Source organism: Colletotrichum destructivum, chromosome 2, assembly GCF_034447905.1.
Source record: "Colletotrichum destructivum chromosome 2, complete sequence".
Lineage (NCBI taxonomy): Eukaryota > Fungi > Ascomycota > Sordariomycetes > Glomerellales > Glomerellaceae > Colletotrichum > Colletotrichum destructivum.
Genome location: NC_085897.1, coordinates 1,264,283 through 1,282,503, shown reverse-complemented (window position 1 = coordinate 1,282,503; position 18,221 = coordinate 1,264,283). Strand labels below are relative to the sequence as shown.

Sequence of the window (18,221 nt, the reverse complement as noted above, 5' to 3'; positions counted from 1 at the left end):
CTTTGGGGAAGACAGATGCCAGATGCGCCCGGGAGGTTCGTGCAACAGCGTGGCGCAACCAGCAATTTTACTGGGACGGACACAGCGTCGCGGACAAAGATGGGCAGCAGTTGTTGTTCGTGCCGCTTGAATAACGGACTGGGACTTGAAATATCAGTCTCATCGCATTCCTCGTGCTAGCAGGCAATTCCTGGTGACTTCGACTTTTGATGGGATAAGGAAAAAAAAACCGCCCCGCGATGGATTCTTGCCAGAACCTGATAAGTCCGTTTCGGTGCCAGCGTGGCACCCTGCTAGTAAAAAATGTGTCGGTACCTGCAGGAGAGATGGTGCCTCCTGCGTGGCACGTAACTGAAGCCGTGGGGGGCAGCGGGAACAAATGAACTGTCACCCCCGCTGAGTAGAGAGCGTCGTACAGGGGGAAAGGAAGCGAAGCAAATAGGAAGGGTGTGAAGCTATGTGTGACAGGCGAAAGGTGAACAATGGCACTCCTGTGTGAGTGTGACGGTTGACCGCTGACCACTGAAGGGTGTGGGTCTCTGGCGAGAAGCTGTCATGGGCGAGCGAGGCCCTGGAATCTCTATTGGGAATGGATACCATTTGAAAGTCCATTGCCGTTCCTCTCATCAACGATGACGGGCAGGATGGATCTTGAGAACCTAGAAGCGAGGTCGGGGGCAGCTCGGGCCACTCTTTAGAGTCTTGGTTCTCAGGGCTGGGATAGTCAGGGTGCTGGTGCTGTGATGTGGGGAGGGGGATGAAAGGACCCGGGGCTCGATTGGTCACCAGAAATGGCCGCCCAGTGGACAAGACGGCGAAGGAAGCCAAGAAGGCAGGAGGGAACGACCAAAGCAGCGAAAAAGGCCGCAGGGTCCTGAGAGAGATGGAATTAAGGGCTTGTGTCGTGGTGTTGAGAATTATGGGGTGTGCCGCGTGCACGGAGCGGGTCACGATGCTATAACACGCTGTCCCGCGACAGCGGAAACGACTTAGGTATGCTGTATGCCGTTGTAGATGGGATCGGAAAGGAAAGCTGATGGTTGGCACTTGGCAGATTTTTGTTCTCCGGAGGTCAGATATGAATCGTCGACGAGTCGCACAGAGCCGGTAGACACTTTGAACGGGTTGTTTCAAGAAAGCTGATGTTTGGGGATGGAAGTCGGGATGGCAGCCATACAGCTTTCGTGTGACCAGCGCTTCACTGCGATACGTCGGCGGTTCACGGTCCACGACACGAGTATGTGTATTGCTTTGCGTGTGCCGGCTGCCCGACCGTTTGATAGACTGGGTTCGGGTCGAGTCGTCTCGTGGAGGGCGAGAGACATCCCGGGGCCGAGAAATCAAGGTCGGGCATGGCTAAGGGCAAGTTGGAACGCGCCGAGGCTTCGAGGATTGCAGGGAGATAGCAAAAGAGAGGGAGGCATTCCGTTCAAGTCGCCCGAAACATGGGTCCAAAGTACGTTGTGGGCGCTGGCTGCGAGCGCGAGTTGGCACACGTGGGGGATTTGGGAGTCTGTGGCGTGTGCTTGTTGCAAAGGCGAGGTGCGTGGCACGACCAGGGAAAAAGAGGACGGATGAGATTGGGAAGCCTGAAATGTTTCCCACCATGCTGCGAGACTTTAGGCATATGCGTGCCAATGGCAAGAACCTGGAATTGGCAAGAAGGTGTCGCGGGTGGATCCTTCCCCAATAAGCTCGTATGGTTGGAAGGAGGGAAGGAAGTCCAGAAGGAAGGTGGCAGACAACACCACTTTGGGCAGAATTACCTGGCGAAGGTACCCAGGTTCCTGCGTTTCTACCTACCTACCTACCTAGGTACCTACCTACCTACCTTGGTATCTTTCTCCCTGGGAGATATGTCTAGGGGGATACTCAACATCGCCGACAGAACAAAACTAACACAACAGCGGGCTGGTGTGCTGCCACCACGATCTCAGGCCCGTGCCAAACCTGACGGTCGAGATTGTTCTTTTGGTCGGCTCCTGGTTGTCTGGGCCCCAGGAGATTAAGCTGTTTCCTCGCAGAAAAAGCATCCAGCCAAAGTAATCAAGTCCACTTTAGCACGGCAGCTAAAGACAAAGGTTGACGGGGTTCGAAGACAAATACTTTGTTCATCATCAGCGCGGCGGGTAATTGGCCTGGGATCTTGGGCCGCAAAGTATCAAGTATTTATCGTGTGACTATTGGCGTCGCTTATCAGTGTACCCATCCCACCACCGGTCCATTCTATAGTCTAGCCGAGGGGTTGTGGCCGTAGGGGAGGATGGCGATGGCTGGTAATAAGGTTACTTACACAGAGAAAGTCCAATGCAGCGAAAATATTGCATGAGTCAGGTCTGCTCTGTGGAAAGGTTGAAGGTGTGAGAGAGACGCACGCGTGTGTGTGTGTGTGTGTGCGCGTGTGTGAGACTGGGAAAAGTGATTCCTCAATGCCACTCATTTCCTCCTTCCTTCCTAGCCTCCTTCCTTCTTTCTTCCTTGCTTCCTTATATCTAGCCACATCCATCATCCATACGACCGACCCCTGAGTGCAATCGATTGTAGCGCGGCATTGCAGTAGGAGCAGCAGCCGCAGTAGCAACAGCAGCAAGCAAGCAAACAAGCAAGCAAGCGGGGACCGTCAAAATCCCATTTCCGCCTGCAAGCGTCTGTTTCTAGCGACATCTTCCAGCGGCAGATGCAGACACACAAATATGTACCTACTCAGGTGCGAATCCACTTGCATCCCTGCTGAGGCTGCTTAATGTACCGACGCCGTGACCCCATCCTCTCACTCTGTCCCCACTAGAGGAGGTACCTCACCGGCAGACCCAACGAGCAAAGCTACTTTACCCTTCCCCCTCCTTGGTCCGTGTGCATCCACAACTTTCGTACACAGACTCGCACACAACTATCATGTACAGCCGGTCATCCACTTTATTTCCCCGACACCTTGTTCTGTTTAACCTTTAGATGTACTTGTATGCCCACCCGCTCCTCTTCTGCTCTACATAGTACCGCACGTAGATAGTGACAGTTCTACATAGGGAGGAACCTTGCCTGTCGATGGGTCATGAATGTTGAACTGGACCGCACTGAGCTGAAATGAAGTGGACCGAAATGTATAGTACTGAACCGAACCCAACTGAGCCAAACGAATTCTTGAACATTTCCCTCCAAGCCTTCTCCTCCCAGTCCCGAGACCCCGAATGTCGCCACATCTGCGGCTGCTACCATGGACACGAATCAGAATCAGCCTCCCTTTGCTTGTTACTAGAAATGGAAGACGGGAAATAAAGGGTCGGTCCCCTTCATCAACCAAACCCAAACAGCCTCTCAGGAGGCAGGATTCGGAGCTCAAGACTCAGGAGTCGGCGCCGAACACCTAACCCTGAGCATACCTAGCCTAGCCCGTCTGGTAGAAAACCGACCTGCATAACCTGCCCGGTACCTACCTACCTACCTACTTACCCTGACTACCTTACGTAGGTAGGCATCTATACAGGATTTGCCCACAACAGCCTTAAGAATTGTTTACGCCTTCCCCGAGTTTCTCTCTCTTCCTCCCAGCCTACGTCTTGTGCCTGTACCTGTGCCTGCGCCTGTGTTGTCTGTCTGGTCGACGCGCACGCGCATAAAGGTCATACACACACAAACACAACACACCGGCCCAAGTCAACGGGCACTTGTCTCATCCACGCCCGTCTTGGAGCATTCCTCCCACAAAGCACACTCAAGGACGGCCCCTCCCTCCCTTGGGACGCTTGGAAGACGCCATTCATCTGATCTGATCTGATCTGCTCTCTGTCCCGGCAGGATTGCAACCTTCCTCTTCCACTCTTCCTCCTCTCGCCTTGCCGTGCTGTCCTGCCCTGCACTGCCCTGGTAGTCGCCTAGCAAACCTGACTCCATCCATCGGTCGCACGCCGGATCGCATCCCGAATCGCAGCCATCTAATAGAGAGAGTTTACAGCATAGCAGAAACTGTCCGACTGGCGGCGACTCGCATGCGCGTTACCTTCCGCCCGCGACGCTGGATAACTTAGCTACCTGGTTAAACCTCGCCCCTCCGCTCTCTCGACTCGCTCGTTCTCGCTCGCTCGTTGCCGAGGAAAATAGGGTTTACGAACACTGTCACACTGCTTCCACAGCACGGAGATACTATACATACACGCAGACACACGCAGACACACACCCGAACCCATCTCTTCACAGCACACGTACAGCGAGAAAGACGCCGGTCAACTATATGCAACGACAGTCAGGGTCATCCAGGCATCTCGAAACCGCTGCGAGGTTGTCCTGCGTTAAGCTCTGACCCTGCACATCCACCCACCACCCCCTCCCCTTCCCCTCCCCGGCCCTCCCTACCCTACCCTACCACACCTTGCGAATACACCACCCCCCCTCCCCAATTTGGACCGCCGGCCAGTTGTCTTCCCGTCGCATTGCCCACCATGTCGCAGCTTGCGCTCCAGGCTCATAGTGCCCAGGGCTCAACTTCAGATTCCGATGCCTCTGGTTCGATTTCTTCCACGTCTGGCCAACCTGCCGTGACCACATCCGCCGATGCTCCCGTTCTCGCCGCTGCACCTGGTTCCTCGGATTCTCCTGGTTCTCCCGGTGCTCATCATCCTCGCCTCCCTTACCAAAAACACCCTCTTCACCGGCTCCAGGTCTCCGTCGCCTCCTTTCATGCTCCCCCTTCTTCCAAGGATGGCCCCACGACAGGCCTCTTGATCCCAGTATCCGATCCTGCAAGCGCAAGCATCAGCACCGCTGCTGCTGCTGCTGCCAATACAAGCACCGCTGCCGCTTCCGCTGCCAGTCACAGTTCCAGCCCCAGCAGCACCACCAGCCCTCTTCTTACTCCATCTCCAAGGTACGTCCAACTGCCTCCGCTGGCCATGCTTACCAAAGAAAGCAACGGTTCCACTCTTTGCTCTGCTGTGCTTCGCTGCTGCTGCTACTGCTGCTGTTTCGCTCCCATTTTGTCTGGCCTGTCTGCTTCTCGCTCTGTCATGTCGCTGTCCGTCTTTTCTTACTTGATCCCACCATCTTGACCGTTCTCCGCCCGCCGCCAGGAAAATAGAGAAAAGGAGAGAGAAAGAGAGAAGAAGAAGAAGGGGAGAAAGAAAAAGAAAAAGGGGAAAAGGGAGACCAAAAAGCCAGACTTGCGAGTCGTTCTCAACTGGCTCCCAATATCGTCTGCTGTTGTCTTGGCGCTCCACGACTCGTTTTTTATCTTTATTTTTTATTTGTTTCTTATTTGACTTTTCGCTTTTCGCCGACTTCTTTAGCTGCCGTCCATCCTGCTCCGTTGTGGGACTCGGCTCACCCGCGACTCTGGCTTGGCCTGGCACCAGCAGCGACATTGACTGATGCCCTCCTCCGTCCTATAGATCCCCTCGACGCCCGATACCCAGTCCACTCCACGAGACCGCCGCCGTTACTTCCCCGACGAGTCCCTTTTCGCCTCGCTCGTCATCCTTCTTCCCGCCAATCGGCAACTTCTACGCCCATCGCGCGCGTACTGTCCCAGACGTCGTCACGACGCCCACCGACAATCTCCGCTCGCCGGTAGACCTCTCGGGAGAGCCGCAGACATACTACCAGAGCGATTCGTCCACGTCGTCAACATCCGGACGCAGCGCACGTCGGTACGTTTGCATTCCCCCTGCCGTCCTCCTTCCCCTTGCCAAATCGACTGCCCCATTTTGCTTCCCGCGCGCCGCGATACGTTTCGTAGCACAGCTGACAGAAGGGACCTCACCAGACCGAGAATATCACCGTTGCCCACGAATGATAACCGAAGCGCTTCCGAGCCCGTTCTGACCTCGAGGCCTCTCGCAGGCCCGCTCCGATATCCAATGTCTTCCTCGGGGGGCTCGGCCGCTGCCGCGCGGGCCAGACCGACCAAAGGCGCCCCGCGCAACTCGTCCATGGACTCTGCCATATCAGCCATCTCGACAAAGTCGCAGTCCCAGAGGGGTACCGTAGGGAGCCAGTCTGACCCCACAGACATTGCCGCCCTGATCAAGACGGCCGGAAGTCCCGAGGCCGTGATCCAGTATCTCTTGAAAGAGAAGCATTCCCAGTCGCAGCAAAACGCACAGCTGTGGCGTCTTGTCGATAAGCAGAGAGCCATGATTCTAGGCCTCAACAAGGATTTGGAGCGAGCTTTGAAGGACAAGGAGAAATACAGGAAGAAGCTGAAGGAGGTCATTTCAATACCAGAAACGACGGGCGCCGACAGCACCAAACCCGCCAGCAAAGTCCTCAAAATGCCCGTAAGCAGAGGAATCCCCACAGTCGATGTTAGTGCCCCCAAGGAGAGACAGGTCATGCCACCGGACTCTCCTACTCTGGACTCTGACAGCCAGAAGCACTCCCCCGTGGAAATGGCCATGGCGCCCTACCCGATCACGCCCCCGGCAGATCAACCGAATGGGCCCCCCTCGGCTGTGGGTGCCTTGTTGGACCCATCACACGAGATGCCCAAGGCACACGAACACGCCTACGACCGATTCAACCACGACGCAGAGGAGCATGCTGCCGAGCTCGCTCGGAGGGAGCTCGAGGCTGATGAGATGATGGACCTCCCCATCAACATGGGCCTCCCACCATCCCGTAGCCTTCCGAGCCAACCCCCAAGCATGCCTCCGCCAAAGCCACCGGGTGCATCCGAGTCCGCGCCCGCTGCCGACGAAGGTCTGTCGCAGTTTCCCGCGCCACCTCCGCGCAAACCCCCACCGGCGCCCCTGCAGTTGCTCCAGGGTCAGACTCATCCCAGTCGCGAGGAGGAAGACAGCGAATCCGACTTTGACGACCTTTTGGAGGTGAATGAAATCCTCACCGAGCGTCGCGGTCGACGCCGGACGCGCGAGGAGGATGACCACGATAGGGAGATCTTGGCCATGCAGGAGGCCGAGAGGAGGAGCTTATCAAAGAAGAGCCAAACAAGCACGCCACATGCGATCATGGATGCCCCTACGCAACTGCCACCGAGCCCCCCAAAGCGAATGCACCGTGAGAACGTCCCAGCCTCGTTGGCTGCCGTTCTCAGCGTCGGCAACCTCGAAGCTCCGCTCCTCAGCCCTGGTTTACCATCAAGCCCTCGTCCGCTGGGAGCCCCGTCATCAGACAGCCCTTTGATCAGTGTTCCATCGTTCCCTGCGGCACCTTTGTCCCCTCGGCCGCCACGTCAGCCAATTCCTCTCCCGCCAGGCCACTCCCTCCAAATGCCGGCAGAACCCATGGAGCTCAAGAGCCCTCAGCCGCTGAATATCGTCAAGAAGGGGTGGGACTCGGCCAGCGACAAGAGCCGTGGAAGTCCTACCGAGCGTGGTCGCATCTTCAAAGGATTCGTTACCGAAGAGCACCCTGATCTGCTGCTTCCGCCCAACGTCCTTCCTACAATCAGGGTCCAGGTTGCTTCCTCCCGCATGAAGCCCTCGCGAGCGAGCTTGATGTCTCTCACGCAGCTGGAAGAGGACCCGGTCTTCACCCTCGCCGTCTTCTCGCGTTCCGAGCCTGGTGAGCTATGGCGGGTAGAAAAGGACTCGGCGTCGCTCGCCAAGCTGGACCACAGACTCAAACAATGCTCGGCGTTTACTGCAAAGACCCCGGAGCGGTCGCTCTTTAGCGGACACGCGCCCGCTAAGCTCGACGCCCGGCGGATCGCCCTGGACCACTACTTGGAGGAGCTTTTGGAGACGCCGCTGGATACCGCGAGCGCGCTCGAGCTGTGCAAGTACTTGTCGACCCATACGCTACCCCCCAATGCGGACGATGCCGGCTCGATGGAGAGCATGGTCGAAGCCAAGGCCAAGTTGGGACCTGGTGGCCGTCCGTTCAGAACCGGTTATCTCACCAAGAGAGGGAAGAACTTTGGCGGCTGGAAGGCGCGCTTCTTCGTGCTTGATGGCCCTCACCTGAAGTATTACGAAACCCCAGGAGGCGCTCACCTCGGCACAATCAAACTGCCCAGCGCGCAAATCGGCAAGCAGTCCCAAAGTAACGAGAACCAGTCGCCGCAACAGTCGGCCAACTCGGACGACATGGACAACCAATACCGACACGCGTTTCTGATCCTAGAGCCGAAGAAGAAGGACTCGAGCAGCCATGTGAAGCACGTGCTCTGCGCAGAGAACGACAGAGAAAGAGACCAGTGGGTTGATGCCTTGCTCAGATGGATCGACTACAAAGACCCTGAGGAGGACGAGAGCCACTGCGCGAAGCATCATGCGCAAGACCGTCACAGTTCGGGCACAATGGAGCGTGTCGATAAGAAAAAGCAGCAGCGATACAAGAAGACGGCCTCGCACCATCAGCCCTCGGAGTCTGACAGCCTTATAGGTGTTCGGTATGACGCCATGTCTCAAGGTGACCTCCCTCACCACGGAGGACCCGCGCGGCCCAGGACTGCCGGACATGTACCTGAGAACCTCCATGCCGCCGAGGCCATGACCATGTCCTCCCAACCTTCCATGACGATCTCTGCCCCGCGAGACATGCAGGTTATCGCCGACTCAAGCCAATGGGGCAACAGGTCCGGACTTGGTGTTCCAGTCAACGAGGAGAAGAAGATGAAGAAACGCAGCTTCTTCGGCTTCGGTCCCAAGACCAGATCCTCGTCCGATGGCCAGGACTCGCTGTTTGGCGGGAGCGAAGGAGGCTCGTCGACGCCTCCCCAGGGCGGCTACCAAGGACCCATCCGCCAGGCGTTTGGCGCGCCGTTAGCCGAAGCGGTCCGGTATAACCACCCTGTCGACGTGAACGTGCCATTGCCGGCCGTCGTCTACCGTTGCATTCAGTACCTGGATGCCAAGAACGCCATCCTAGAGGAGGGCATCTTCCGTCTGAGCGGATCCAACGTGGTCATCAAGCAGCTCCGCGAGCGATTCAACACTGAGGGCGACGTGAACCTGGTCACCGACGAGACGTACTACGACATCCACGCCGTCGCCTCGTTGCTGAAGCTGTATCTTCGTGAACTTCCGACAACCATACTTACCCGGGACCTTCACCTGCAGTTCCTCGCGGTGACGGAGATGTCGAGCCAGACAGAAAAGATTGCCGCCATATCCGAGTTGGTGCAGAGACTGCCGCAAGCCAACGCCACGCTACTGAAATATCTGATCGCCTTCCTCATCAAGATCATCAACAACGCCGACATGAACAAGATGACAGTCAGAAACGTGGGCATCGTGTTCTCGCCGACACTCAACATACCGGCGCCCGTCTTTGCCATGCTTCTACAGAACTATTTCGGCATCTTCGGTCTGGAGCCAGAGGAGTACGAGCTGCCCTCTTCTTTCGCGGAAGCAGACACGGGCCGCGAGAGGTCTGGCTCCCTCCCGTCCATGAACAACGGGCTGCCCACACGACCCTCGTACGAGCCGTCCCAGCACACGCGCCCTTCCACTTCAACCGGGTCTAGCCAGTCTCCGCATCGTCAGAGATTGTTGGAAGCCATGACGGGGCAGCAGAGGTCAAGCGGCACACCACCCCCTCTCCTGCAAGACCTGCAAAGCGCTCGGTCGTCGCCCACTCCCCCGCCAAACTATCCGGTCAGCCGTTCCACGGCATACGAGCCACAGTATGTGCCTCAGGGATACCATAGCAACGGATACCTCGGGACGGCTCGTGGCTATGACAGCGGCGGTTCTTCCGGATACGACCAACAAAAGAGACGTGAGAGTGCCATCTTTATGGGCAATGTGGTTGGACTGAATTCCCAAAGCTCCAAGAGCCGACTGCGGGAGGAGACGCAATTTTGAGTCAGGTCTCGAGTCCTCCCTCCTCACGACACCGACTTAGCGTCTCACTTCTACACAGCCCTTCCGCAACAAACTCACCCACTCGTTTATACGCAGCGTTGATACCATGTTATTCACCCTTAATTTCAAGTTCTGTTTTTCTACAAACCAAGCCCGACGGGCATGGGACGACATGATGGCGCCAATATACCCGAACATATCACACCATTCCGGACCGGCGCCTAGCGCTCCACATACCGTTTAATACCGATCGCCACCCTCGCAATCGTAGCATTTTTCTCATTATTCTCTTCTCGTTTTACTTGACCTTTGATACTTCCGAGAGAAGATCCAAGATGAGCAGCAACGAACGAGGTTGCCGTCGCTAGGGACGACGATGCTACCTTTGGCCGGCTACGTGCTGGCTCGGCGGGACACACCGTCAGGGACAAACTTTGTATGATACTGACACAGACGAATCTGTGTGTATCCAAGGCGCGCCTGCGTCACAAGTAGCTCAGGACGATTCATGCGTGGTCTGGTTCGCGGGTTTCCAGCATGGCGTTGAAGGCATTGAATTGCGAGTAAAGATTTGGGTCTCGCTGTTTCCAGGTTCGCATTTAGCGTGGGCGGTGGTACAATTGCCACTTTTGGATAGCTAGTTTGTCAAAATTAAACACTTACCAGAAAGAAGAAAAGAACACTACCCTTTCTGTCAACCGGATGATATGTGAGATTAAGACTTGTCTAGGGGAGGGTGAAGCGAGGCTTAGCATGGTGGGAAGGGGACGCCACAATCTTTGTATGAAGATATGAGAGTATGAAACTACCCCCCCGTATACAAGTGAGGGAAGAGATGCGCGAGTAACGGCTGACTAATATTTGTTAGTATCGGCAATGTCGGCGCTTCTGATGTCGGCGTCATTGCGCCCGAGCGCATGTCGGTATTTTCTGTCGCCGTGACCGATCATCCGATATTAGTCCACAGCACCGCACCTTTCGCCAAGCTCATATGATGGATCACGGCGCCGTAGTCCTCGACCCAGCACTACAAAGCGCTGAACCCTCGAGCGCCGCGAGTTCTGGCCTAGACGGCGCTCCTCCAACCTTTACGACGCATGATGACAACGACGATAACGACGACAATGACAACGACGGCAGCGGCGGTGGCGGCGGCGGGTGGCAAGGACAGGGACACCATGGTCACCACCAGCAACATTCGCCCGGAACGCCCATCTCGGCTCACGGCGGCGGATCCAGCGGCGAGACACCCCATCACGATGCGTTCCATGGCGGGAACCTGGACGATCCCAAGAGGCCGCGAGCCTGCGAGGCGTGCCGCGGCTTGAAAGTGCGATGCGAGCCCGACGCCAACGACCCCGATGGGCCGTGTAAGCGGTGCAAAAAGGCGGGGAGGAACTGCGTCGTGACGATGCCGACGAGGAAAAGGCAGAAAAAGACGGATAGCAGGGTTGCCGAGCTGGAGAAAAAGATTGATGCGTTGACGGCGAGCTTGCAGGCCCGCGGGAACTCGGCGACACCGTCGACAGCTGGCGCTGGCGGTGCCGCTGCCAGTGTGGCTATGAGCGTGTCTGTCACAAAAGACGATAATCTGCACAAACAACGGGGTTGGGGCGACAACGGAATGTCGCGGAATTGGAATACGGTTGCCATTGCCGAGACGCCCGGTTCGGCCGCCGACGGGCTCGGGCTCGACTCGCAGGAACTCAATGGCGGTGATCGGGGCCGGTACGACACTATGATCCCGCCCGCGGCTGGGCAGAAGAGGAAGTTTGCGGACCGCGGGGATACACCGGCCGACATGACGGAGAGCGGTAACGGGGGCAGGCCAGCGCCTCCGATACACATGGGCAGCGATTACGCCGACGTCGTGGAGCGCGGGATCCTCAGCGCCGAAAAGGCCGCCGAGCTCTTCGAGCGGTACAACACGCACATGATGCCGCACATGCCGGCGGTGGTGTTCGCCGCCGGCACGACGGCCGAGGAGACGCGGAGGTCCAAGCCGCTTCTGTTCTTGGCCATCATGTCGGCGGCGTCGTCCGAGTCGCCCAACGTGCAGCGCCGGCTGGTCAAAGAGCTGATGCAGATCTTTGCCGAGAAAATCATCATCACGGGCGAGAAGAGCCTGGAGATCGTGCAGGCGCTGCAGGTGGCCGTCATCTGGTACTGGCCGCCCGAGCATTTCGAGGAGCTCAAGTTCTACCAGCTCGTGCATATCGGCGCCGTCATGGCGCTCGACATCGGGTTGGGGCGGCGGACGGTCGGCAGGAAGATGCAGATTCCGTACCAGTGGCGCAACCACCCGTTCAGGCGCGCGCCGCCGCCGGACCCGTCCTCTATCGAATGCCGCCGCGCCTGGCTCGCGGCCTACTTCCTCGCCGCCAACACGTCGATGGCGCTGCATCGGCCGAACCTGGTACGGTGGACGTCCTTCATGGCCGAATCGATGGAGGTGCTGCAGACGTCGGCCGACGCGGCGCCGACGGACAAGTACTTTTGTCACCTCGTGTGGACGCACCGGCTCGCCGAGGAGGTTGGCATCCAGTTCTCCATGGACGACCCGGCCGTCATACCCAACATCACGGATTCGAGGACGCAGTACTCACTGAGGATGCTGGAGCGCGATTTGGAGAAGTATACCGCCTCTGTGCCCAAGGAGGAGATGCAGTGTAAGTCACCCCCGCCGTTGATGGCTGTTGCGGTCTTGCATACACGAGAAACTCCATTGAGTGACTGACTTGACTGACATGGACAGCGACCCTCCGCATGTCCTTTCACGTTCTCTCTCTCTACATGCACGAGATAGCCTTGCACACGAAAACTGACGACATCCGCCCGCCGTTCGACACGGCGACCCTCAAAGACGGTATGCTGGGCAGTCTCACCCTCACGACGTCCCATATCAACGCCCTCTCGGCGTGCCTGTCCGCCATCGACGGCATCTTCGACGCCTTCTTGGCGATGGAGGTGCCCAGCATCCGCTGCCTACCTGTCTTCAACTTCGTCCGCGTCGCCTATGCCGTGGTTGTGCTCATCAAGATGTACTTCTCCGCTACGGCGCCCGGGTCCGAACTTGGCAGAGTGATTGACAAGGATAATATGAAGGTGGAGTCGTACCTCGACGCGCTGCTCGAGAAGTTCCGCGCTGCGGCATCGGACGATCGGAGTCGGCCAGCCGCCAAGTTCATGGTGGTGCTGGTGATGTTGAGGAGTTGGTTTCTGAAGCAGAGCAAAGGGCTCGCGACAGGTGGGCCGCCGGGGAGCGGTGGCCAGTCGGCTTTCGGAAGTGCTGCTACGCCTGGGGCAGCGATGCCGACGTCGACATCACAAGTTGAACAGGCCCCGGCATCTACACATACGTCACGGCCCATAGAGCGGACACCCATGGAGGACCAGCAGCGGGCATTTCAGCCGGGACCACCACCCCCTAGAATGCGGGAATACCCCGCCGCTAACACGCCGTTGCACCTCCTTTCGGAGATCGCGACAAACGACCACTCAGGCCGCGTGACGAACAATATGCTCTGGAACCCGCCCCCTTCGTCGGCGCGGCAGTCCTTCCTCTACGACCCTTGCGCCGTGACGCCCACGCCGCTTGACGGGTCAAGGGCTGGGCCGGACACGGCGTCTAGCGGCACTGTCGACCACCCCAGTGTCTCATCCAACACGAATCCGGGCAGCGCGGCGGCGTCGTGGACGAACTCGGCATGGGCGGGCGACCTCCAGGACATGGGCTTCGACGTAGGCTTCACCGAGGGGCTGTCACTCGAGGAGATCACAACTGGGTTCGGCGCGAGCCCGGACAGCCTTAGCAACGGAATGCGGTACGTCATGGCCCAGGATCCCTGGCTCAGCGGCATCGGCGGGTTCGAGAACCTGTTTGAGGGGATGCCGGGGGCGTCTGGGCCGCCCATGTTCCCCATGTGAGTGAGAAGAGCCGCCGGCTAGTTGTCCGCCACGCAACAAGAGAGAACCGGCGACGTTCTCTGGGAGGGTTCTTATTGGCTTCTGGGCCCTCCGAACATCCCGAGGGAAAGAGGATTTGAGCCAGGGCCGGGACTTGGAACCGAGGCGCTCGGGAGTGCTGGGTGCTGACGGCCGGCTTCCGCGGACTAGGCTGAAGTCCATACTTCCCTACCTGACCCAACATCTCATCCCCAAGCCGCTCGGGGACTTACCCCCAGCCCCCACAGGATTTACATTAATACCCGAGAGACATTTTGGCGCGCGGACGTCCCGAAGTCCCCTGCCCATATCGCCCATTTCAAAAACTCACATCTCGGCTCCTCGCCCAAAAACCCTTTTGTTTGCCAGGGGCATACCGAATCAAAAGATAATCTACTCACCTGCCAACCCACCTACCTGCCTTACTGGCACCAATCTGCCCGAAGATGTGAGAGAACAGAAGAGCCAATGAAGATGAGCAACTCCCAAAGCAGAAATTCCAAGGGGAGGAAGAGGGGTGAATTGGAAAAAGTTACTTTTCTGACATCTCCCAAGGGTCCGTTTGGGAGTTGGGGGAGACAAGGAGGGGGGAGCCTCGGTCACGAGGGGTGCAGAACACGGATGAATCGCCGCCATTGTATCTAACATAGACACGCATGCCCTCTCGTCTCAATACCCCCTTCCTCCTCCCCGTCCTCTCACAGGAGGAGACGGAGGAGAACAGCGTGGTCTAGACCGCAAACACACACGAAAAAGTGTATTTACCTTTACCCGATCCCCCTCGCGAGAGAGAGGGGGGGGGGGATGGATGGAGTGATGGATTCATGGTTTGGATCATGGATGGACGTGTTTGGTGTTTCTGCTGGAAGGAGGGGAAACAAAAACGGGGGGGGAGGAGTGGGGAGAGGAGAGTAATTCTAATCAAATTGTCCGTGTTACAAATACCCCAAGTCAACAACAGGCCCTTTTTCTCGGATACGCCGGTACACACCACTACCGACCTAATAATGATGGCCCATGGTTGTGCGAGAATGTGGTGACTTGGAATATCTGATCCAGGAGACTTGAGGAGATTGAGTGCATGCGGCCCTTTGCCTCCAGGCTCCGGGGATATGCCCCTCCCTGCTCCCCTCGTTATAGACGCCCGCCCCTGTCCCGGCGAATAGGATTGAGATACCGACCTTCCGGAATGGGGGCCCCCCATTACAATCCGGGGAGGTCACAGGTGCCGAGACTAGTAGGACGCGCCCTACCTACCTCCTCACATCACATCTTTGTTTCCCTCACCTTCCATCTCTTCACCGTTCCAGGCCTGTCACATTCATGTTTACAGATAGATAACGGCGGCAGGACAATGTTGGCCGGGACCACGAAGCTTCTTATTCGAGTCCGAGCGTAATTCTCATGGTGCCTAAGCTTGGCGCTCGTCACTAGCCCTTCATCCACCTCTCAACCCCCCTGGGCAAAGCGTTCATAACCTGGACCCTCTCCTCACGCAGCCGTGCCCTTAAGCCATGTGCCCTGTGAAATGCCTCTCATAGGAACTGGTATGCTTCACGCACTTCCCATAAGCAGTCCATCCCCTGCACCAACGTCTGCCAGCCACGTAACAATAATGTGGTCCTCTCCCCTCCCGTACGCCAGACATCTTCATGGCAAAGTGTGCTGACCCCATATGAAATTGCCGTCACGGGCCGCAAGCAACAAGTCATACATATTTTCCGGACCAACTTGGTTTGGGGACCCGAAATCGTGCAATTTGCCATCTTCCTCCCCCAAATTCCCCATGCCGTGTGTAAACTCCTGGTGAAATTGCACTTCCAATCCGCTTCCGTGATAAATGTGAGACAAAGGTCTCATGTGCATGTCGTGTGTGCTTCCCCACCCGGAAATGAAGCCGCAACCGGGCTTCATCACAGCCAGCCGAACGCCACGTGGGGTTTAGTCGACAGAATGTCCCCCCAGGTAAAAATAAACAGACAAAAATGAAGAACGCTCGATACTGGTGAAACGCTGTATGGTGTTTTTCTCGTTTTCCGCGATAAATTCACGCTCGTGCGGTGCAAAGCCATCGAAACGGGAGAGCTGTTTATGATGGCAAAATCGTTTGACGCCAACCATAGCAGCCTTGTCTTACACGGTCCTTTCAATCCATGTAGAAGTCGCCCTTCAGAATGCGTTCCTGGAATGCATCAGGCTTCGGCCGCTCGGGGGCCTTGGGCTTCATGGTGGCGGCCTGGGCGGGCGGGGCAGGCATGTCCGAGACGGACTTTTGGCGGTCGTGGGTGCCGGCATTGCTCATGCCGCGGGGGGGAGACGAAGAAAGGCCAGAGCCGAACGAGAAGGACGGTCGCGGGCCTTGAACAGAGCTTTCCGCGCGAGATCTAAGCTGCTCGGACCAGTTGAAACCTTGGTCTGGGCGCGAGAACACGTTAGAAGAGGATCTTTGTTTATGTGCATTGCTTGCCTGTGCAGTACTGCTGGAGCGGCGCGTGGCGGATGACAGAGCAGCCGCAATTGATGACGATTTGGGCGTTATGGCATTCGTAGCTGAGCTACTACTTTGGGGGGAATGGAACAAGTTACTGCTGCTGCGTCTATCGGAGGCAGGTGTGCTGGGCACGGGGGTAGTAGAGGCAGGAGGTAGATGGTTACCGTTTGATCCAGGGCTTCCACCGCCAGTGCGCATGGTGCGCATGGCCTGAGCTCCGAAGCTCATTCTGCGGGTGAAGGGGGGTAGCGGGCGCGGTGCGGGCGTTGGCGGGCATCTCATCCTCGTCGACGGCATTCTCATCGATGGAGTCGTTGGAATTGGTTGACAGGCTTCCCCGCCTCAGCGAGTTGAAGGCGCCGGCACCGGTAGGAGAGGTGCCAGCAAGGCCGAGACCGGTAGAGACTGAGAGCCTCCGTCTCTGCGCGTCGCTGGTGCCAGGGAAAGCAACGCCGTTCGAAGTAGAGTTGCTTCTGAAAAGACCGGCAATGGCCTGCTGGGTAACGGAACCGCGTCTCTGACGATTCATTTCGTTCTGGTTCGAGTTTGAGTTGTCGGCGGACATGTTGAGCAGACTAATGAGGAGCAATCTGGGGACCGCAGTTTATGTAGTTGCTTGACGAGGGCGCTATCGTTGTCAGGTTGTTGATGCTGTCAAAGAGAATAAAAAAAAGGCAGTCCGAGTTGGTGTTACGGGGCGTGTCTTGCGTGGGGTGAGGGCTGGACAGAATCGAAAGAGGTATCGAACGGGGAATCGTTCGACAAGTGCGCATGTGTGGAACACGGCGGTTATATATCGAGGTGGCCGATGGATGGACTGACTGGGGTTTAGGGTGACACTAAGGGCGGGTTACGAAGGGTTGATCACAAGGAAAGCCAGGGATGGGACGAGCGTACCTCTGTAGTGCGCCGTGGAAAAGTGTCGATCAAGGGGTTTGCTAGCTGATGGAAGTCAGGACGAGAGACTTTGACCTTCTTTGTGCTTGTTTGTGCTGGAGGGATCGACGGACGAATCGTCTCGATGAGCGGGCGGTCTTGCACAGTCCGTAGGCAGGTTGAAGCTCTAAACTGAGTGACGTCGAGTTTGGGGGGCAGGGCCAGAGGGTTTGCGCGTACAGGTAAACTGGCAAAAGCAAGGGGGGTGGGATGGGCGGTGTTCTGTGGTGGTTTGGCTGGGATGGTGTGCTCGGACGCTTGGGGGGTGGTGGTGGTGGTGCTTGGTTTGGTGTCGGGCGCTGGCTGGTCGCTCTGGGTTGTTCAGCCCAGGACAGGTAAGTGATGGTGGGATGGCGGGTGCGTGTGGGGAAGAGGCAAATGCTGGTCGGCCAGTCAGTCAAGAGTCAGTCGGTCGATCTGTCGGTCGGTATGCGCTTGAGAGCGTGGCGGATACGGATACCTTCTAAAGGTGATTTGACTGCGTCTGCAGGAGAAGCGAAACAGCCGACGTCAAAACGGAGACACAAGCGGATGATGAGATGGGCCTTGGAATGATGGGCCAAAGGGTGATTGACCTGATTGACCGGCCGGTGATTGATGGAGCGGCAGAGAACTCTCTCTCGCCGTAGTGTCCGTGGGGTTCTGTTGAGTTGCTTCACGTGGGTATTCTTGTGTATTTGGAGAAGAGGAGCAATCGGTCAGTCGATTGAAAGAGTTTGATGTCGATAAAGAGATGGCGGTGATGATGATGATGCTTGATAAGGGAGGGCCAGATGCGGATTCAGTGGCAGAGCTGTAATGGGGCTTGCTACAGGTAAGTGATGATTCTGGACTGGATGGGGATGGAAGGGCTTGTTTGACGGAGACCTGACAACAGCTCTTTCCTCCTGTCTGTCTGTCTGTCTGTCGGCCTGCTCTCTTATGCTGCTTCCTGTTTCCTGCTTTCTCCTGCTCACCCTCGCCGTCGTTCTTACTATTCCCAGTGCCGGCCGGTACCTCCACATCTAGCGGACCCCCTCTTGCCCGCACCCGCACTTGCACCTGCACCTGCACCTGCACACCTGCACCTACCTAAACCTACACCTGCA

General features: G+C 57.2%; 3 protein-coding genes across 3 annotated transcripts; 2 read left to right on the top strand and 1 right to left on the bottom strand.

Annotated features, from left to right (window-relative positions):
• Positions 1-4,436: 4,436 nt before the first annotated feature.
• CDEST_02585 (Putative Rho GTPase activation protein) lies at positions 4,437-9,761 on the top strand (the record flags this gene model as incomplete). The annotated part of the gene is made up of 3 exons (XM_062918744.1): positions 4,437-4,861; positions 5,382-5,639; positions 5,756-9,761. The coding sequence occupies 3 exons, from the start codon at positions 4,437-4,439 to the stop codon at positions 9,759-9,761; spliced, it is 4,689 nt and encodes a 1,562-aa protein (XP_062774795.1).
• A 901-nt stretch (positions 9,762-10,662) lies between these two features.
• CDEST_02584 (Putative zn(2)Cys(6) fungal-type DNA-binding domain-containing protein) lies at positions 10,663-14,577 on the top strand. Its single transcript, XM_062918743.1, has 2 exons — positions 10,663-12,430; positions 12,517-14,577. The coding sequence occupies exons 1-2, from the start codon at positions 10,753-10,755 to the stop codon at positions 13,686-13,688; spliced, it is 2,850 nt and encodes a 949-aa protein (XP_062774794.1). The 5' UTR covers positions 10,663-10,752; the 3' UTR covers positions 13,689-14,577.
• Positions 14,578-15,079: 502 nt separating this feature from the next.
• CDEST_02583 (uncharacterized protein) lies at positions 15,080-18,007 on the bottom strand. The gene is made up of 5 exons (XM_062918742.1): positions 17,594-18,007; positions 17,095-17,514; positions 16,362-17,036; positions 16,293-16,297; positions 15,080-16,121 (listed from the first exon to the last, which is right to left on the bottom strand). The coding sequence occupies exons 3-5, from the start codon at positions 16,760-16,762 to the stop codon at positions 15,853-15,855; spliced, it is 675 nt and encodes a 224-aa protein (XP_062774793.1). The 5' UTR covers positions 16,763-17,036; positions 17,095-17,514; positions 17,594-18,007; the 3' UTR covers positions 15,080-15,852.
• Positions 18,008-18,221: the final 214 nt, after the last annotated feature.

What these genes read in the sequence shown, in the direction of transcription:
- CDEST_02584 (XM_062918743.1), top strand. Translation starts at nt 10,753, where the DNA reads ATGATGGATCACGGCGCCGTAGTCCTCGACCCAGCACTACAAAGCGCT. An exon ending in GCCCAAGGAGGAGATGCAGT is followed by an intron (nt 12,431 to 12,516) that starts GTAAGTCACCCC and finishes TGACATGGACAG; the next exon opens with CGACCCTCCGCATGTCCTTT.
- CDEST_02583 (XM_062918742.1), bottom strand. Translation starts at nt 16,762, where the DNA reads ATGTCCGCCGACAACTCAAACTCGAACCAGAACGAAATGAATCGTCAG.